General features: G+C 34.3%; 1 protein-coding gene and 1 long non-coding RNA gene across 5 annotated transcripts; one reads left to right on the plus strand and one right to left on the minus strand.

The window, feature by feature from the left end:
• Window positions 1-370: 370 nt before the first annotated feature.
• LOC131662265 (TMV resistance protein N-like) lies at window positions 371-7,033 on the minus strand. 4 transcript variants are annotated; one of them, XM_058932004.1, is made up of 6 exons: window positions 6,334-7,033; window positions 5,262-5,798; window positions 3,685-4,801; window positions 3,273-3,572; window positions 1,083-2,590; window positions 373-965 (listed from the first exon to the last, which is right to left on the minus strand). In XM_058932004.1, the coding sequence occupies exons 2-6, from the start codon at window positions 5,780-5,782 to the stop codon at window positions 860-862; spliced, it is 3,552 nt and encodes a 1,183-aa protein (XP_058787987.1). In that variant the 5' UTR covers window positions 5,783-5,798; window positions 6,334-7,033; the 3' UTR covers window positions 373-859. The 4 variants fall into 4 exon arrangements, with proteins under 4 accessions (XP_058787988.1, XP_058787987.1, XP_058787985.1 ...); XM_058932002.1 differs by having other exon boundaries at window positions 5,262-5,803; XM_058932003.1 differs by having other exon boundaries at window positions 5,262-5,808.
• Window positions 6,714-8,134, plus strand: LOC131662267 (uncharacterized). The gene is made up of 3 exons (XR_009301475.1): window positions 6,714-6,862; window positions 6,958-7,033; window positions 7,583-8,134. It is a non-coding gene; the product is annotated as an uncharacterized LOC131662267 (long non-coding RNA).
• Window positions 8,135-20,830: the final 12,696 nt, after the last annotated feature.

Below are 20,830 nucleotides of genomic sequence, written 5' to 3' on the forward strand. Positions count from 1 at the left end.
GTGGGGAGTTGAACAATATTGTTATGGACCAACCCAATTGATCCAATCTACCCTTTGGCATTAACCGGCCCAATAAGCATTGGCTCCACCCACTAAGTTGAGGAAGAAGACGTCTTCCCATTGACCCCATTGAGCGAGCACGACAGGGAGTTAGCCGAGCACGCTAGGACTCTATCCCCGGCAATGGCTAGTATTCCGGGCACGACTAGTCAAGACTTAGTCAAACAGCCTCCTATATTCTGGGCCGGAAATCTCGCCTAGGCCCACGAAGATAGGAGATCCACTCCACTCTAACAAGAGCACTATATGCACTGTACCTATACGGTGCGGGATGAACCCTGCCGTAAAATGAGCATCACAAATGTGTTCCACTGTATCTCTAGGGTGAACATGAATGAACAATGTCTTCTCAATAAATAATGTTATCTGGACCCAAAAACCCGCAATGAAGACGGAGAAAAAAATAAACCACAATAAAGATGGCAAAAAATAATAAACGGTAATAACGGCGCAGTTAGGGTTTAAGCGGAAGTAAGGCCCGCTAAATCGGGAGGTTTGAAGCCATATAAAAACTTAATAATACATTTCACGTATAAAAAAAATGTACAAACACTAAATTCTAATATAGTGGACTAACTAATATAGTAGTAATAGTCTAAATGTAAATTACTACGTAGTAAAGTAAAACTCAATCATTTAGAACAACTGGATTTTTTCATTTGAATGATGAAATTATCAGCACAGCTTGATATCACCAGTCTAATGCATCAATGGATATTGCTGAATGAACGTGACATGTGTTCTGCTTATTTTAGTTGAGAAAAGGAAGAAAGAAATCGCAAATCATTTCTAGTTTGTATTATCTTGTTGACCTCATCAAGTGCCGCAAATCATTTCTAATTTGTATTATTTTGTTGACCTCGGCAACAGACCTGCCCGACCTGTCCACTGTACGGGCCTTTTTTCTAGAATCACAAGAATTTTAAAACAATTATTCATTTGAAGGATTTAAACTCTTTCTATATAAAAACAACAAACTAATATGGAACATATAATAAGAGAGTGAGTCATAAGTTTCATACCTATTGAAGAAGGTTGTTCCTTCTTTGCGAGAACAAGAAGGTTGTTCTTGATCATCTTCATTTTTATTTTTAGAGCTTCTGACTTCAATCTCATTTTGTAAATTAAAATCAGAGTCATCTTTGATAGGAGGTCTACTAACATAATGTGGCCTTTTTCTTCTTCTAACATATACATGTTTAATAGCCTTTTCATTGTTAGAGCTTCTGACTTTAATCTCATTTTTCATATTCCAATCAGAGTCATCCGAGTCTTGAACAGTGGATTTTAATTTTAATTCAACAATGTTGTTAGTAACACTACTACCACCATCCACCTCCAACTTATGTTTTAAGGAATATACAGGTAAGACGCCGCACCCTTTTATTCCCTCCGTTGACCACCACATTTGGTCCTTCTGACCTAGAAATACGAATCGAAATGATAGGTTGCAAAATGCATAACTTCCACTTTCTTGTCTGTTGTAATACTGCCAACATATCAATACATGATCTGAAATTAATGTCCCAAGATGATTGAGAAAAATATGACGCCTGTCGACTTCTTTGTCGTGTTCAAAGATGATACAATGAAGGGAACCAAGAGAATGAAGGAGAGCATGAAATCCCTCGGATAGAATGACACAAAATATGAAACCACGCAGGTCAGATTTTGGAATGGGAGGAATAGTTATTGAAGCCTCGGTTGTCTGAAAATCAAACTGGCACGGTACTTGTGCTCCTGGCAAAAAAGATAAATGATTATCACCTTCATCTACATGGAGAGGGTCGCCAGAGAATGTTTGTACCATGTTCTCAAGCAATGACTGTTGGGAGGAGTTTGTGTCCAGATAAGTGCAATTAATGGCTTTCAAATATAGCAGGGATGGCGGAAGCTCTGCTAGAGACACAAGTTTCCTGCAATTATTTAATTCAAGCCAGTTCAGCCTTGAATGCTTTTTGATGTTCTCAGGGATACCTTCTAAGTTGCAACACTCGTTCATTTTTAGTCGATTTAAAGACCATATGCCATCAAGGATGAACAGAAGATTTAATGCATTGATTTCTGTGCACCCAGAAAGGTCTAGATCTCCAACAAACCTGAGTCCATGATCATTTGATAACTTACTCCCAACAATGTTAAGCTTGTTACATTCAGTTAGGTCAAGAATAGTAAGCTTGGTATTACGCCAAACCGATGAAGACAATTCATGTATAGCGGTGCCATTTAAGGATAAATGTCTCATTGCCTCAGATGTCACCGAAAATTCTGTGAGAGATGAACAGCCCTTGAGTAAGAGATTATAGAGGGATTTTGAATGAATGTTGGTTTTAAGGCTTTCAATCTTTATGCAACTTCTTAAATCTAGATGTTCAAGTCGGGGGAGACATAATATGGATGGATGGAGCTGACACAGGCTTTCACAACTATAGAGATATAGTCTTTCAAGATTTGTAGCCCTCGATAAGTCTGGGATCTCAATCAGATCGTAGGAGAGTTCAAGCATCATTATCTTTAAATTCACAAGATTCTGTGACAAGAAAGAAACATGGAATTGCAGAAAAACCATTAAATCCATAATCAAGCATGAGTATTGATTAAAACAGAAATTAAACCGAATTAAGCATAAATAGAGGTGTGTCTTGTTGAAATTTTGTGTTTGACATTTGTACGACGAGCATCGGAAACTCACATAATTTTCCTAATAACTCACATAATTGTCCTAATTATTTTTTGTTTCGATACTCCTTGGATCATTTAACATTGTAAAACAAGTGCCAGACAATTTAGACGAGTGTCCGAAATTGTTTTATTAACTTTTTTACAAGGATTAAAGATGTGGAGAAACAACGTTGATCATCATGAGTAGAAGACATTAAACTTGATTACAATATTTTTTATAGTAGATGGATAAATAAATTGTTCAATTTAGATATCCATTTACATATTAATATTTTACATAATTGTCACAAAGAAATTAAGATATATGTAGTGGTGTCGGTATCTTAAGTTTTCTACATTATCAGTGTCGACATGTCTGTGTCGTGTCAGGTGTCCCTGTCGGAGTCCGTACTTCATATTCATAGCAATTTTGTGAATGAATATCAAAGCTTCATGAAAACACATGTATGTCTTTATGAAAAAAGGTAAGTATATATGACAACTTTTGCTAATTATTAATCTAATTTTTGTATATGGAAACACTTTTTTACCTGAACTCCATCCCATAGTCTTTTAAGCTTGCTACGTGTCAGGTTGAGCTCTAGAAGCATTTCAGCACAAAAGGTTGTTGGCAAAGACTCAAGGCAGTAAGCATCCCATCGAAAGTACCTTAATTTATCAGAAAGCCACTCGAGACCATCGGGAAAGTACACATTGCATGCTCTACCATTAGATCCATTATAGATTTCAAGATATCTTAAGTTTGTCATCCTTTTAAAGGAGTCAGACTTTAAGTAAAGATCCCCAACTTCTGTTCTATCAAATGTTATAGCTTCCACAGCTTCTGTTCCCTAACAAACAAAAATTAGATTAATAATTGGGAAAAGTTGTCATATATACTTACCTTGTTTCATAAAGACATACATGTGATTTCATATAGAAGTAATTGCATTGTCAACTGACCTTGTTTTTTTTCAATACATCACATATTTCTTCGGCTTTCCACAATCGACTTCGTTTTCCAGGATCTTTAGATTCTTGATTAACAATATCCCGTCCCATTTTTTGTAACAAATCATGCATTTCTAAACCATCAACTTCCGAATTGCTAAGCCTTAGCCAAATTAGTTTTATTTGTATGAGAGATTTATTTAGAAGGACTTCTATCCCACTTATTGCAAACAACTCACAAGCTTCCAATAATTCTATTACAAAATATTTACTCTCTTCTCTCAAAAAGCATGCGATGTCTAGAAATATGGCTTTTTGACAGCGATCTAAGTCATCAAAACTCAATTTTAACACATCGCAAATCTTCTTATTGGGAATCTTTTCCAGCTTTTTCAATTCATTTACCCATGCTTCATTACTTCTTGAACGGAGATTTGCACCTATAACTTTTAAAGCCAGAGGATTGCCTTTGCAATAGTCGATTACCCTTTCTGATAGATCTTCATATCCAATTTCAGGATGTTTTTGTCCGAAGACTGTCAAACTGAATAGCTGAAGAGAATCGTGTTTGTTTAATACCTGAACCTCATATATTTCACATTTACTAAACAGACTAAATATGTGCTTATCTCTAGTTGTAACAACTACCCTGCTACCTGGTCCCAACCCATCAATTTCTAGGATAAGATCTTCTATTTTCTCTAAGGTTTCCACGCCATCCAACACAATGAAAACTTTTTTACGGGCAATCCTTCTCATGGAAAAACGGGATTCTATGTAGGATGCATCAGGATGAAGATTTTCTTCCTCTAACAATGTAGAAAAAAATTTAGAGTGTACGCCATCAAGTCCATACTTGTTTGACTCATCCATTACATTGAGGAAGCAACAACCTTCGAATTGGGAATGCAGTTTGGCATATAAAGCCTTAGCAAGGGTTGTCTTTCCTATGCCACCCATGCCCCATATTCCAAGAACTATAACTTCATTAGACCCAATTTTCAGCATTGATTCAATTTGTTCATAATTCTTCTCAATTCCAACAAGCCCCTTAATTTCATGTTGGTACTTAAGATTCAGTTTCAGCAAAGCATCTTTGACAATGTCCTTAATGAAGTCTGATTCAGTCCTAGCATATGAAAGAGTGGAAGAAGGTTTTACAATTGTAACAAATCCAATAGAAGAAAAATATATAACACCTATGGTCAACATAGTGGCAATGGTTCAGTAGAGCAAAATGGAAACAAAAACTCGATTTAAGGGGATAGCATCCATCTTTTTATATATTCCATACTATCATTATGCCATGTCATACAACTATTTTTAAATTTATCAGTGATATAAGCTTAATGAAAAAGACGATGGAGAACTTAATGAAGAAGTCTATGGATGTTTGCTTGAGTTGAACAAACTTGACTGAGGATTTATAGGATAGCATCCATTTTCTTATATATTCCATACTATATACAAAACTAAAAATTAGAAAACAAAGCATGCACATGATATGAGGTAGTTTATGGAGTTTACATATGATTTTTGAAAAATAAAAATCATGAAATGTAAAAAGCTAGATAGTTCCTTTTGTTTACCTGTAATTTTGAAAGTCCCAACCAACTAAACTAGCTGCCTCAGTGAGAGCAGCTTTCCATATCTTCAACCTGTCATAATTGTGCTTCAATTCTCGCTTATGTTTTTCAAAGGCTTGCTTGTAACTCCCAGTCTGGTTCCTCACGTGTGACGGATCTATGTTGTAAAAAACAGGTATCACAATCTGCTTCTTATATCTCTTGCATTCTAGAATCTTTTTGAGCTCATTCAAGCACCACTTTGAGGAGGCATAGTTTACTGAGAAGATGACAATAGATAGATGTGACTCCTCAATGGCTTTGATGAGTGTTGGAGAAATCTCATCTCCTTTTTTAAGCTCATTGTTGTCAATAAAGGTTTCAACTTTCTTTCGACTTAAAGCATCATAAAGATGGGTTGTGATGTTTTTGCGAGTATCCTCACCTCGAAAGCTAAGAAAAACATCATATTTTTTCAAAGACGCCGCAGAAGAAGAAAGTATAGACAAAGAATCAAAAGCGTTGCTCCGTTTCAGCCCAGCCATTATGAATTCCAAGTGCCTGCACTATACTACACACAATTTTCAAATGTGCTTGTGAACCTTGGAAGTTAATAAATGAATAGACAACTAAAATTTAAAAGCCTAATGGTATGAACTAGATAAAATTCTAGAGCTCAAGTCAATCGAAATGGGTAAACATTGAAGCACTGACACTGACATGGTTGAAGTTGAACATTCTTACACAATTGACATTAAGAAATTTTCTACTTTCTTACATCTTGTGTTAAATTAAGAGTGATATCCCATTTTGTGTATGTTTGGTTTAATTTTTACATTACTCACTTTTATCTAGAACCAATTATACATAATCAATTCATTCAAAATCAATAATTTTTACCGCATAACCAAACACACACTTAAAATTGAAAAAAAAGAGTGAAAGATTAGTCACTCTCTCTCCACATAACAATTTGTGTTTTAGGTAAACAAATATGAGAACTGACAGAAATATATGCAGTCAGAATTAGCAAGAATTTATAGATTTTGAAGTTAACATGAAAATTAGGTTAATTTAGGGGGAAATTGCAGCATACCAGAATCAGAATTCAGAGGAGCTTATTGCAACCGACGAATTCTTAAGAACTTCTTCTTCTTCTTCAATGGTCCTCCTGGATGTGGTAAAACCCTTTTGGCCAAAGCTATTGCGTTTTCGTTAAGCTTATATGGCTTTTACGTTTTTAGCTTTTGTGCTTTAGCTTATGTGCTACAAACAAGCCTTACAAGTGTTCTTTCCTTGCTTTAGATTTTGTAGCTTTTATGTTTTTTTTTTTAAAAAAATTAAGCTTGCAAATGAATAAGATTTCTGCTTAAATGGTTTTTACGTTTTCAGCTTTTGTGCTACAAACAAGCTTACAGATGTATTCCACTTGCTTTAGCTTTTGTAGCTTTTATGTTTCTTCAAAAAATTATTTTTCTGCTTTTGTGCTTTAGCTTATGTGCTTCAAACAAGCTTTCAATTGTTTTGTCCTTCCTTTAGCTTTTGTAGCTTTTATGTTTCTTCAAGTCGGAATTCGAAAAAAGCTTGGACCAATCTCGACGAAGAAGAAGAGACTCTGAGCAAATGTAACTGCTTCTTCCTTTTTCCTCTATTAATTAATCAATTTATGTTAGTACTTTGTTATATATATATATATTGAATTGCGTTGCAAAATACCTAGGTCTCACCTTTTGCATCAACTATAGTCTCACTCTTATGGATCTCGTCTCAAGCTGGGAAATTTATTACCTTAACAGGTTTTTGAATTTTGTTCATTTATCTATTTAGAATCTTTTTGAATTTATGTTTATTTAGTTATAAATTAGTTTTGATTGAACAAACTTAGTTTTCTGAATGATGATTTACTATTTGAACAAACTTTGTTTTCTGAAAGGTAAATTGATAAGCACCAAATTTTAATTATTGGCTTGTCCAATGAAATTGTCACGCTATTTTATTTTTAACATGTGCATTAGTTCTGGTTTATAATTACATTGGAAAATCTTTTCTTAAGGGAAAATTTATCTAATAACTTGAAGTAATATTTTTAGGGTCATCCTGCCCTTAGGGCACATGTTAATGATAATATAATTAAAAAAAGTTAGATATAATTAAATGCAATAAAATTATATTTAAAGTTTCGATACGCGTTCCAAGAAAAAATTTCTATAAATATCTCATTAACTTGTTCCCTTGGGCCACATGTTAGCTTTTCCCATATTTTTAACACAGAAGTTTTTTTTGCTGTTGGCATGATTTACTGTGATGGAGAAGGTGGTCTTAATGAGAAGTCTGTCATGTTACAGAGCAGGTAAATAGCCATTAAAGCCTGGAGTTATAGTTTATGTCACCAAAAGTGCATTGTAAATCAATTCGGTGAACACCGATTTTCACCACCAGAAACCAAACACATAACTTGCAGCAACTTTTGATTTCCTCCTTGGCGATGCTAGCAACTTTTATGCAATAAGTTTCTTAGCTAAAAGTAAGGGAGTACCAATGGTGACACTTTTTGAGAAGGTTCCTGACGGAAGTACTCTCCGAATCTATTTGCTTCCGGAGTTTCAGTTTGTCTAAGTCTTCTTTGTTTGAACAACACTTTGCAATGTCTTCTCAACAGCATGATCTTTCAACTTTAAAGTTGGCTTATGGGTTACATCATAAGAAAGAAGAATATATTTATTTGGCTTATGGCTTATGGAACAACACTTATGAGTTTCAGTTTTAGATTATTTATAAGTGTGGTGGAATTTGCTTTCAATGAAAGAAATTAGCTTCTTCCTGTAAAAATTAGTTTCTATTTGATGACAGACTAACATGTAAAATAATTATTTACCTTTAAAAGTTAATTATGAGAATTCAAGATAGTATTTTTTATAAGGAATGAAGAAATAAAATAATAAAGTGAAAATAAAAGCAAGGGCAGAGGCATACTTATATATAAAGATTTATAGTCTATAATACATCAAATTGAATTTTATTATTTTAAAAAACCAAAACTTTCTCTAAAGAATAATTATATTAAATCATTTATTTTCTTTAAAGAATCTAAGTTGATATATCACTTTTAGTAGTTTTTAATCATGTCGATCACTTTTAGTGACATAAGTGATCATATAGAATTTAAGTTTTTATTAATGATTAGATAAACTTCTCTGAAGTGACACGGGACACAACCAATTAGATTTAAGTATGAACAATTCTTCCATGCCTAAAATTTTCATTAACTTTAATTTCATTTCAAATAGATAATTTAAGATATAAATGGTTTTACCCGTGCGGACGCACGGGTCTTCTACTAGTAGCATTAATAAAAATGGAAAGTAACTTTACATTTACCATATGAAGCATTCATTTCTCTCTTGGCTCAATGTATTCAAACGGAATTCAAGAGGCGAAAGACACACTCCTTAAACCATTTCTACATCTGCATTTCCTCTCGGCAGAAGAAGAGCAACCGAAAAAAATTGGAGCTCCACCATTTCTACATCTTTATTTTCTACATCTTTATATTTTACCAAATATTGTTTCTACTAGGAATCGAACTTGGTATTCCCCGAGTGTCGTCCTTTGTAGGAGCTCCTTTACCACTGGTAGCATTATGTTCATCGTGTTTTCATTTGTATGTTGTATGCGTTTTTATGGTGCTCTGAATGGTGCATTAAATAATTTTATGCAGAATCTTTATGTTGTCTATTAGTTTACCTCAACTTTGATGACTGCAACGGAAATGTGTTTTCATGGTGTTGTGAATGGTGCATCAAATAATTTTATGTAGCGTTAGTTATTCATTTTCAATATGATTGTATTTTTATCCTGTTTGAAGAATTATTACCACTGCGAATTTGTAAACCTCATATTAGTAAAGTTGTTCTACTATCGTTGTTGTTGCAGCTTAACACAAATTGCTAATTGCGCTTTCAATTGAAGATATTAGGGACATCAATGACTAAAAATATTTGTAGAAGATTGTTGTTAGGATTAGTGATTTGTGGTCTATTACGAACATGTCTAACAAGGAGCACTTAGAAATGGTTTTAATTGATGGGAAGGTATCAGTTTATTCTTACATTACATTTTCTATTTGTATCTGATTTCATCCATAACAAGATGCTTTTTTATGGATATTACGGGCCAAGAATGAGAAATGGGCCCTTGAAGCCTTTTTGTTATTGTGAAAACTTGTTTATTACATTGTGGTGAGGTCCTTCTTATATAGTAGAAGAGTGGGCCTCAGATTACAAAAGAAAGCTACAAAGGCTCAAGTGGAATAAAAAAGAAACATAACTAACTAGAGCTAATATTAGAAAGGTAGTTATGCTGTTAACACCTCCATAAGCTGGAAGATAGACGGAGTGAAGTCCAAGCTTAGAGATGTTGATCAGAAATGGTTGAAGGTCTAAAGGCTTGGTGAAGATGTCTGCAAGTTGCTGTGATGAAGAAACTGGGAGAAGGTGAAATAAACCAAGGCGTAATTTTTCACGAACAAGGTGGCAATCGAGATCGATGTGTTTGGTCCGTTCATGAAAAGATGAATTGTTGGCAATGTGTCTTGCAGAAGCGTTATCACAATATAGTAGAGCCGGTGTAGTAGTTGTGATAGGAAGTTGATGAAGGATGTTGGTGAGCCACTGAAGCTCATATACTGTTGAAGCCATGGCACGGTATTCCGCTTTTGTGGAGCTGCGAGATACGGTGGCTTATTTCTTGCATTTCCAGGAGATTAACGAGTCGCCAAGGTATATGCAGTACCCTGTTACAGATTTGCGAGTGTCTGGGCATGTGGCCCAATCGGAAAAGGCTTTTAGTTGTAGCGAGGAACTGCTGGGGTAAAATTGTTTAGACATGTGATGTAAAACATTATTGGAAGGATGGCCCAATCTTTGGTTCCATAGATCTAAAGTATCATTAGAGCTAACAATGTTACAAATGGTATTGATATTAGGAGTACATGAAGTTTTATGTATAGCTTCTTATTGGAGGATGTAGAGATTCTTATGAAGGATTACATGACCAATCATCTTCTTTGTAGACACATCCTGTATAGAACAGGAATTGTGTAAGAAGGTAATGCTAAGTTGAGAATTGTTGCATAATTTGGAAATGCAAATGAGGCTAAAAGCAAATTCAGGAATGTAGAAAACATTATGGAGCTTAACAGAATTGGCAAGTAATATAGAGCCACAATATTTGGCTGTTATGCATTTGCCATTAGGGAGAAAAATGTTAATAGGTTGAATAACAGATATATTATGAAAACATTGTATATAAGGGCAAACATGGTCAGAGGCTCCAGAATCAAGTATCCATATATCAGGAGAGTTTAGTTTACTACCTGTTTGAATCATACCTGAAACGATGTGGTTGTCCTGTGAGGTGTTTGCCTCAATCTTAGTAGGGGTAGCATCTTTCTTTGACTGCTCCAAGAGTTGGAATAGGTGTTGATATTCCTCTTTAGAGATTGTACTAAGCTTTTCCTGTTGTTGTGTATTTTTTTATTCAACACCATCTTTCTTGGGAATTTTGCTTCAATAACCCAGAGGAAAACCATGTTTAAAATAGCAAGTTTCTATGGTGTGATTTGTCTTCTGACAATTGGTGCATAGCATGGAATTTTTAGGGTTTCCATGCCCTTTGCCACGGCCAAGGGAGGCATTGTTTATGGCAGCTAAAATTGTGGGAGTATTGGAAGGAATTTCTTATTGAACAATCAATGAGTATACACGACTAATGCTTGGCATAGGATCAAGAAGCAGTATCTGAGTGCGAATGTTCTGATAAGTATCGTTCAAACCTTTGAGGAAGCAAATGACATATTCAAGATGCTTGTATTGGCGTACGGTTTTGGATAGGTTGCAGGTACATGGAATATTACATATACACATAGGAGTTGGGCGAAGATCTTCGAGTTCGTCCCATAAGATCTTGATGTCTGTGAAATACTGAGATAAAGAGCATTCACCTTGTTTGATGGAGTGCAGGTCGCGAAGAAGATCTGAGAATCTGAAGTGATTCCCTTTGGTGAATCGTTCTTGAAGATCTGTCCAAAGCTCGAATGCAGAATCAAAGCAAATGGTGCTTTGTGCGATGTGAGTTGATAAGGTGCGATTAATCCAAGATATGACCATGCTGTTCGCTCGTTCCCAAACATCAAAGTTGGGATCTGTAGATGGTGGTCTTGGCAGAGAACCATTGATGAATCCAATCTTGTTCTTTGATGTGAGGGCGCGAGGCATTGATTTACTCTAGTTATGGTAGTTATTGTCGTCTAACGGAGGTGCAACGAGAATGGCGTCGGAATTCTCACCGGAATGGACATAATAGGGGTTTCTTGGATTAAGGGTGGGATCGTTGATTGGAATGGATTTGGGTGAGTGTTGTGTGAGGGATTCATCCGTGTCAGAATTTTCTTCCGCCATGATTGAGCAGTAGAGTGTAGTGGTGAATGCACATAGGAAGATGAGAGGAAGAAGATGAAGAGCGGGAAAGGAAAAAGCATGAGGGAATTCAAAGAAAATATTTTTGATCTCTTGATACCATATTACGGACCAAGAATGAGAAATAGGCCTTTGAAGCCTTTTTGTTATTGTTAAAAACTTGTTTATTACATTGTGGTGAGGTCCTTCTCACATAGTAGAAGAGTGGGCCTCAGATTACAAAAGAAAGCTACAAAGGCCCAAGTGGAATAAGACAGAAACATAACTAACTAGAGCTAATATTATAAAGGTAGTTATGCTGTTAACAATGGAATGTATTTATTTAATTTTGTAGTGTGACATGAACCTAGTTATTATACCATCTTATTTGGTTTAGAAGCATAAATCTATTGTTACTATATGAAAGACATACATCACGCAGAACTTCAAGGTTGCTAAAAATGATTTCTCATTCAAAGCAACCACTCATAAATTCAAGTTGACTTTTATGGTGCAACTTCTACAGAGGATGCAGATTTGTCTAACATTCCTCTGAAACATTTTAAATTGACAAGTTTGACTGATATGCTTGAGGAAAAGTTTCAACCTTAATTCTTAGTTGGTAATCTAAGTTAACATTTGTTGTTTTGTATTTGTAATCATTTCATTTTATTTTATTTCTTTAATGGTTTGATTTATTTTTAGATGTTATTGGAGGTGTTCATGAAGTCAATCAGACTCAATTGAATGATACAAATAACAAAAACAATGTTATCTTTACCATAACTGGTATGGGTATTCCCGCATAATTCTGAATAGTCTTTAATATTGCATTATGTTTGGATTATATTGTAGTTGGATTATTTTAATCATGTTATTTATGCTATATTCTTTTACTATATTAGGTAAGTGGTTCATTGTACTCTTTGAGGTGACGTTATATCACACTTATATCATAGTTCTGCAATTTCTACAACAATAACAATGATAATGATCATGTCATTGTGATGTTGCAGAATGTAAGTATCAATGCAATTGACAGTATTCATGTTGGCTAATTGTAAAACACTCACATAAATAATTGAGTTGTTCTTATTTCTAATATATCTCAACTATAATGTGCTATTGTACAAATATGTAGAAAGTGTTCCATTGACTGTTTTGAATGCATGGAATGAGACAAAGTTAACAATTAATGACGTTAATATCGATGAGAATAAGAATTTTGAAGAAAGGTAGTTGCACATATATGTTTATGTTATGCTATGTGATATAGTAGTTGTTTGTGCTCTTGAATTTTGTTTGACATTCACGTTATTCTTTTGCAAAATCCAATATCAAGGGAGAGATTCCTTTATTATAAGTGTCTACCTTACAAGTCGATGTAACTCAAAGCTCTCAATACTCCAACCTTGATAAATTTATATGGAAAGCATGAGTTATAAGTGTTTCTGACATCTCCAAACTGCAATATGTATGTGTATGATGGTTCAATATGTTAATGTTGTAATGTATATATTTAATTTCAAATCTAATGTACCATTTATACTAAATCATGAAAATTTGGAGACAACTTGTGTCACTGTTGCCAAATTGGAAAAGTTTGAAGTTAGCCAAACTGAATGGTATTATGATGGTTATGGCTGATGTACCAAAAGTGTTACACTCAAATATTGGAATTTAAGGTGTTACTGAAACTATGAGACCGATGAACCTGTTCCTAGGTGTTTTATTTGTTTTATGGTTGTATATTTTCCATATTATTCTGGATTGTGAAATTTCTTAACTATGATTTCATACTTATTTCTGAAATAGATACAAAACTGAGGTACTGGCTATTGGTGGCAAACACATGGCCAAATTTGTCTTATGGGATAGTGAATGTGTAAAACTTATTGGAAAATCTGCCCTTGAGCTAAAGACGAAGTTGATTGTGGTACTTATTTATCTGTAATGACTATAAAGATTTGTATAATTTTAAGATGGTGAAGAAAATCCCCTAGAATTTCCACATCCATTAGATTCAATGTTGAAGAAAGATTTGGCAATAGCAGTCGTCTTTCACCCAAAATATGATCGGTTGTCTGTTGTTGGCTTCAGAGATAATGAAGATTCTATTAGCAAATTAAGGAACCAATTGAAACGTGAAGAGGTGCTTTTATAGAAAATACTTACTTATATAGTTATATACTTTGTTATAAATTGATCCATTATTTTTCTTTTTTTCCAACATACATTGAAACTACAAATCACTAAGCCATCCACTAATGATGAACTTCCAATTGATTCTGTAATGCTATAACTCTATAGTGCATCATTGTCTTTGTACTTGTTCTATTTGGTGTTTATTGTTTTTTTAATCTTATTTATCTTATTTCAATCTATATGCAGGAATTCGTGTATGTCTCTGCTGATCATGATCGTTCTGGTGAAAATTTGGGCCTCACTTCTTCGAAAAGGTCTGCAGCCGATTCATTAGATGATATGGAGAATATTCAGTTGTCGTCCACAAAGTTGATGAAAGATGTTGAAAAGGAGAAATAACATTCTATTTTCCTGTTGGATCATATCTGATATGTTATGTTTCGTTCTGTTGTATTTATAACTTAAGTTGCCTATCTAATGTTGGTAGTATCAACCTTGACAATCTTTGGAATGTTATGTTTTATCTTCGAAATTGATAGATTGAGATATGGTTTGATATATCTAAACTTACTTTTGAAATTTATGTTGGTAAACAATGTTTGGTCATCTTCTCTCATGAAAATCTTAATTATGTTAAATTAAATGAATGTTGTGATTATGCATTTTCTTATATGTTACTTTTTTCAATTTGTCCAAATGCTATATGTCATACCCCAAAATTTGCCTATCTCATTTCCCTGTTCAAGCTCATACTAAAGTTCAAGACTCAAAGGCATATGACTTCTTATGTTTCAAACTATCTCTATGACAAAATACAAGCTTCAATTCAAAGGATTGCTCAGTCAATTGTTCAGAAAATCAACAGTTGACTAGTTTGACCTAAAAGTCAACTGTGGTCAAATTACAGTCAAAACTCCTGATTTTTTTGTCAACAACCTCATTTTGAAGTATCATTCATCATTTGATCAAGGATTGATCATGATTCATCAATAAAAGATCAAAAATCAACAAAACCAAAAGTTTCTAAATTAGGGTTTTCATAGGAGAAAGTCAACTGAACTTTGACCAGCCATAACTTTCACATGGAACATCAGAAATTTCCAATCCAAAGCTCATTTTGAAGGAAATTGAATTCTCTACAATTTTGTCGCTCACAAGCCAAGTCTAAAAATGCTTCATTTGGGAGATATGAATCAAAACATTACAGGTCCTTCTTGAAAGTCAACCAAAAGCAGTTTTTTGTCAAAGCCCATATCATCAAGATAAAATCCTCAAATGGAAAAACGTTTCCAAAGTGGCTTGTAGAGGACATATTTAGGTTTCCAAAAAGTCCTAGAACTCCTCCATATCTTAAAAATTGAGGAAGATATGCCTTGTCAAAGTTGGACAATTTTTAGAGAAAAATGTGAAACAAAAAGGCCTCAAAATGGATTTTCTTGCAAAGAGGCCCAATCTTTTTTGGCCCAAGCTTGATCCCCGAGATATCCAAGACTCCATATCTAATTTCCACGAATTATTGTTGATTATTTGATTTTATATGAATTTTTATTCATTAAAAAGTCAATTTAATCAAATATTTGGAAGGAAAATAGAGAAGATTTGATTTGATCTATTTTTCAACCATAATCAATCACCAAGATATGTATTATTTCATAACAAATTCGTGCTAAGTGTGATTGGAAAGAAAAGATTGAAATTTGGCAAAATTAGAAAGATTTAAAAGAAATCTCCAATCAAATTTCCAAGCTTGCAAATCAATGATTGAAAGAAGATTTTTTCTTGTTTTGTTGACCTAACACAAAACCTATAAGTACACAAAGATGGTTCAGACGAAGAGGGAGGGAGAATTTGGCCTCTAAGAATCCTAATCAAGTGCAAAAAGTTCAAGAAATTTTTAGAAACGTTTCTGTAGTTGCATCCTCATTCAAGGAAATTTGAAGATTAATTGATGTTCATGAATCACTCCTGAAGCTGTGACGATAATTGCAAGGTCCTAAGACATTGAGAATCATCACCAACAAGTCACAGTTTGCCCTTAGAATTTTCAGTTCCAATTCGATTATATATGCAATATAAATCACGTTTGAATACATGTTTATGTCTGCTATCGTGTTTGCAATGTTTCTGGTTTATTTAATTGAAGTTTCGTCACAAGGTATGCAATCCGCCATGGTTAGGGTTTATAGTTCTCAGATTGGGGCTATGCGAAACAACCAAAATTAGACAAAACTAAGGTCATATCCATGCTCGGGCAACGATTTCGGTTCGGTCCATGGCTTTATCTTGGATTTATACTGTGTATGATGTATTTTTGAAGATTGCAGGTCTATGGAAACGCCAAAAAACCGTGGCCTAAGGTGTCTGAATTTCTGAAAAAGACAATGAAGAAGACGATGGAAACGCACGCTTGTCTCTTTTCAAATTCTGATTTTCTGTTATATTTTATTGCGCGCATCATTTATCAACTCAACGTTTCCAGCGCAGTTGGCTAGTAGTGTGTTGAACCTTACTCAAGGGGGACGGGTTCGAACCCTATCCCTTGTTAATATTTTTTATTAATTATTTTCAGCACATGTTTAGGCTATGTTTGGATATCATAAAATCAACGGAGCGGAATGGAGCGGAGCGGAGTGGGATGGAGCGGAGCGGAACAAAGATACCATTCCATTGTTTGGAAATTTTAGGACGGAACAAGATAAGTTGTTCATTCCGCCCAAATCGAAGGGTAAGAAAAATGATGGTAAGTGATGGAATGGAATGGAATCCATACCACTCTATTTCGCTCCGTTCCATCCGTTTTTAAATTATCCAAACAATGGAATATCATTTTATTTCATCCCATTCCGCTCCGCTCCATACAGTTCCATCAATCCAAACAAAGCAAGTCTACAAATCCCACGCAACAGGTATCACACGCCCACTGACGCACCCTCAATCTCAACCATAAGATCTCAGGCCAGCTAGATCTAACACACCAGGATTGAAGCTCCATCATGAACCCTCAAGGGCTCACCACACCAGATCCACAGCTAAGTTTATTTAATTTTTTCTTATTTATTTATTATATAGTTTTTTTTATTTATTCTTTATTCTTGTTTATTAACATTTTATTTTAAAATCTTTTTAAAATTTCCTTTTGCTTCACAAAATCATTATTATGATAATATTTATTTAATTAACTTATTTTAATTGTTAATAATAATTTCTATTTTGATTTAATTAATTATAAGTGTTTTCATTAATTAATAAAAAATATATATTAGGATTAAGTAATTTAATCGAAATTTTATTTTCGCCGATTTAATTAATAATTAATATGGTTTTTATTTATTTATTCTATTAACCATAGTTAACTTATGCCCTAATCAGGGTTTACGAGGTTCATCATTTGATCAGTCGTGCACTGAAAAATTTCTTTTTCTTTGTGCAGTTTGTTTAGGGTTAATCAAAACCCTCCGACCATGCGCCGCGCCAAATTCAAAAGCTAAGTTCTAATCCCTCCTTTTATTTAAATATTAATTTTACCTTATAAATTAAATTAGGATTTGATTCCAACTGTTAATGAACTCCTCCTACACTCACCCTTCTGTTTATTCTTCCTTTTCCAATTTTCAGGGTTAACCAACCGGTCAAAGCTCGAATCGTCGGTAACCCTAAAACTTGTTCTTTTTTTAATCTTTTTAATTATTACTTGTGTCAAACCTATTGCGCTGTTGGGATTTATTTTTATTGCTTTTCTTACCCCTCCCTATGGCTTATTTTGTAACTGCTCCTGGTTGTATTGTGTGGCCTTGAAGGCACTTAACACTGTTATATCATTATTATTCCGTGGTTAGTAATCCTAGGGAGTGCAACTCTGAACTGAATTTAGAATAACTAATTTACAAGATAATTATCTGAATTGAATCATGTGATTGTGCACCCACACACCTTTTATGGTAATCCCTTTTGTTGCCTGTTGCCTTGTTGCCTTTTCAGTGCAGAATAGTCAAGAAGTCCCTCGAATACGAGGACGTCTCAACAATGTTGCCCTCAGTTCATTCAGATCATAAGTCCCAATGATGCTGCCTTCAATTCGTTTATATGATCTCGTCCCTCGAAGGTGCCTACGAAATGCTGAGGTGTCCTCTGGTTGCCTAAAAATGACGACTATTCTGATCCTTCCCTTAGACTACATGCCCCCCTATGGCAGGGACAATCTTATGGCGAACGATAATTGCGACGTCCCTTCAACCTCCAAATAAAAAGACTTCCTACCTTCCTATGGTATGGATAGCCCTGAAAGGCTAAAAGAACATTTTACAAATATCAAGGTAATTTGCTCTTAATTGCATGATCTGGTTTAAATTCCCTTTTCTACCCTTTTCTTAAAAAACTTCAATAAGGCTACGCTCATTTACGAGCTAAAGTCCTTATTTTTCTTCTTCTACATTTCAAAACTTTTGGTTTCAAAAAGAGCAAAGCAATTAAGAGCCCATGGAATACCATGGATGCAAAGGGTGCTTACACCTTCCCTTTGTATAAATTACCCCCCGAACTCAGTTTCTTTTAAAAAGGTTTTTTCTGTTCTTTTAGCCTTTCTTTAATTTGGATAAAATAAAATTCGGTGGCGACTCTTGCTTACCGTACATTTCAATAAAGTCAGTTCACCGTATTACACAATATAAATATATGTATAATGTGGAAAGATAATTATTTATTCATTACCCTCTATTGTCATACGTTTGTGATATGTGTTACTTTAATTGGATCAACATTGAATTTTTAGGAAGCTAATTCTTATCTAATATGGTAAGTTTTCTGTTTATTTCGAATATCACATGACAAAAGGAAATTGCAAACTAATCGAATAAAATACATACTTATTTAATAAGCATTTTTTCATATTTGAAAAATATCATATAAGAAATTGCAATATGTCACATACATTTGTCATATAAAAATATCATATAATTACAACTTTATCACAACTTTATTTTCTCTACTTCTCTTATCTAAGAGATTTTACCTTTCTAATTTATTCTTTAGTTGATATCAACCTCACCTAATGGACTTTTTCAGAATGTTTACATCATTGAAATGTCTCTTTAATGGATTAGTGTATAATTACAACTTAAACTAACAACTATTGAAGGATAGAAAAACACTTAGAAAGGGGGGGTTTGAATAAGTGTAGTCTTAAAAAACTTGAACGATAAAAACAAATTGCACAGTTATTTTTATCCTGGTTCGTTGTTAACTAAACTACTTCAGTCCACCCCACGGAGTGATTTACCTCACCTAAGGATTTAATCCACTAATCGCAACAGATTACAATGGTTTTCCACTTAGCCCACGACTAAGTCTTCTAGAGTATCCTGATCACAACCTGATCACTCTAGGAACAAATGCTTAGACACAAGCTAAGACTTTCTTAGAGTATCCTGACCACCACGTGATCACTCTAATTACAACTGCTTAGACACAAGCTAAGACTTCCTAGAGTATCCTGATCAACACTTGATCACTCTAGTTACTTACAAATTAATGTAATCAATTCTAAGAGTATTACAAATGCTTCTGAAAAGCTATAATCACGACAGTGATATTTCTCTTAACGTTTAAGCTTAATCTCACTAATATATTACAACAGCAATGTAGTGAGCTTTGATGAAGATGAAGTTTCTGAGCTTTGAGTTGAACAGCGTTTCAGCAAGTTTTTCAGAATAAGTTCGTTCAGGATTGGTTCAGATTTCGTAACCTTGCTTCTCATCAGAACTTCATATTTATAGGCACTTGAGAAGATGACCGTTGGGAGCATTTAATGCTTTGCGTGTTCCGTACAGCATTGCATTTAATGTTTCACGCTTTTGTCAACTACCTCGAGCCTTGTTCACGCTGTGTCTACTGACGTTGCCTTTAATAGCTTCCAACGTTCCTTTTGTCAGTCAGCGTAGCCTGCCACCTGTACTTTCTTCTGATCTGATGTTTGTGTATACAACGTTTGAATATCATCAGAGTCAAATAGCTTGGTGCATAGCATCTTCTTGTCTTCTGACCTTGAAGTGCTTCTGAGCGTGATACCATGAGAACTTCAGTGCTTCTGCTTCTGATCTCAAGTTCTTCTGATGCTTCCATAGTGTCATACCCCAAAATTTGCCTTCCATATTTCCATTTACAATGATGCAAAGTTCAAGGTTCAAGTTCCAAAGATCACTTACTCAAAAGTCCAGATGATCCACAGTCAACTGGTTTGACCTAAAAGTCAACCATAATCAGAGCATAGTCAAAGCCTCCCAAGTTTGGTCAACATCAAGTATATAGGTGCATAACCATCATTTGATCAAAGATTGATCATGATTCCATTAATAGAAACTCAGAGATGAACAAATGCAAAAGGTTCAAATTAGGGTTTCTTAGGAGAAAGTCAACCCAACTTTGACTGGGCATAACTTCCACATGGAACATCAAAAATTCCCCACTCAAAGCCTATTTTGAAGGAAATTGGATTCTCTACAACTTTGTCTCTCACAAGCCAGGGCTAAAAATGATTCATTTGAGAGATACAGTGCAAAAGATTACAGGTCCTTTTCAGGCATCCTCAAAAAGCAAATTTTTGTCAAAGAGGATATGATCAAGATAAAAGCTCCAAATGAAAAATATATTCCAAAGTGGCTTGTAGAGGACCTCTTGAGGTTTCCAAAAAGCATTGGAACTCCCTCATAGCTTAAAAATTGAGTGAGATATGATTGATCAAAGTTGGGTGATTTTTGAAGGCAAAATGTGAAAAAAGAAGGTTCAAATTAAGAAACTTTGCAAATGGGCTTATCTTGTTATGACCCAATATTGATTATAAGGTTACTAAGAACCTCAAAATTGAATCCCACGGCCATTTGATTTTTAAATATAATTTTAGTGAATTTTTATTCATTTTAAACATATTTTAAATCAAAATAAATAAAGGAAATGTGCAAGATTTGTTTTAGTTTTGATTTCTAATCAAACTCAATCACT

Source organism: Vicia villosa, linkage group LG3 (genome assembly GCF_029867415.1).
Source record: "Vicia villosa cultivar HV-30 ecotype Madison, WI linkage group LG3, Vvil1.0, whole genome shotgun sequence".
NCBI lineage: Eukaryota > Viridiplantae > Streptophyta > Magnoliopsida > Fabales > Fabaceae > Vicia > Vicia villosa.

Bases quoted from the DNA above. Each gene is read 5' to 3' on its own strand.
- LOC131662265 (XM_058932004.1), bottom strand. From the start codon at position 5,782: ATGGCTGGGCTGAAACGGAGCAACGCTTTTGATTCTTTGTCTATACTT. The intron at 4,802-5,261 runs GTAAACAAAAGG...TTCATATGCTAG, and splicing joins TGGGACTTTCAAAATTACAG to GACTGAATCAGACTTCATTA. The intron at 3,573-3,684 runs GTCAGTTGACAA...TTTGTTTGTTAG, and splicing joins ATGTATTGAAAAAAAACAAG to GGAACAGAAGCTGTGGAAGC.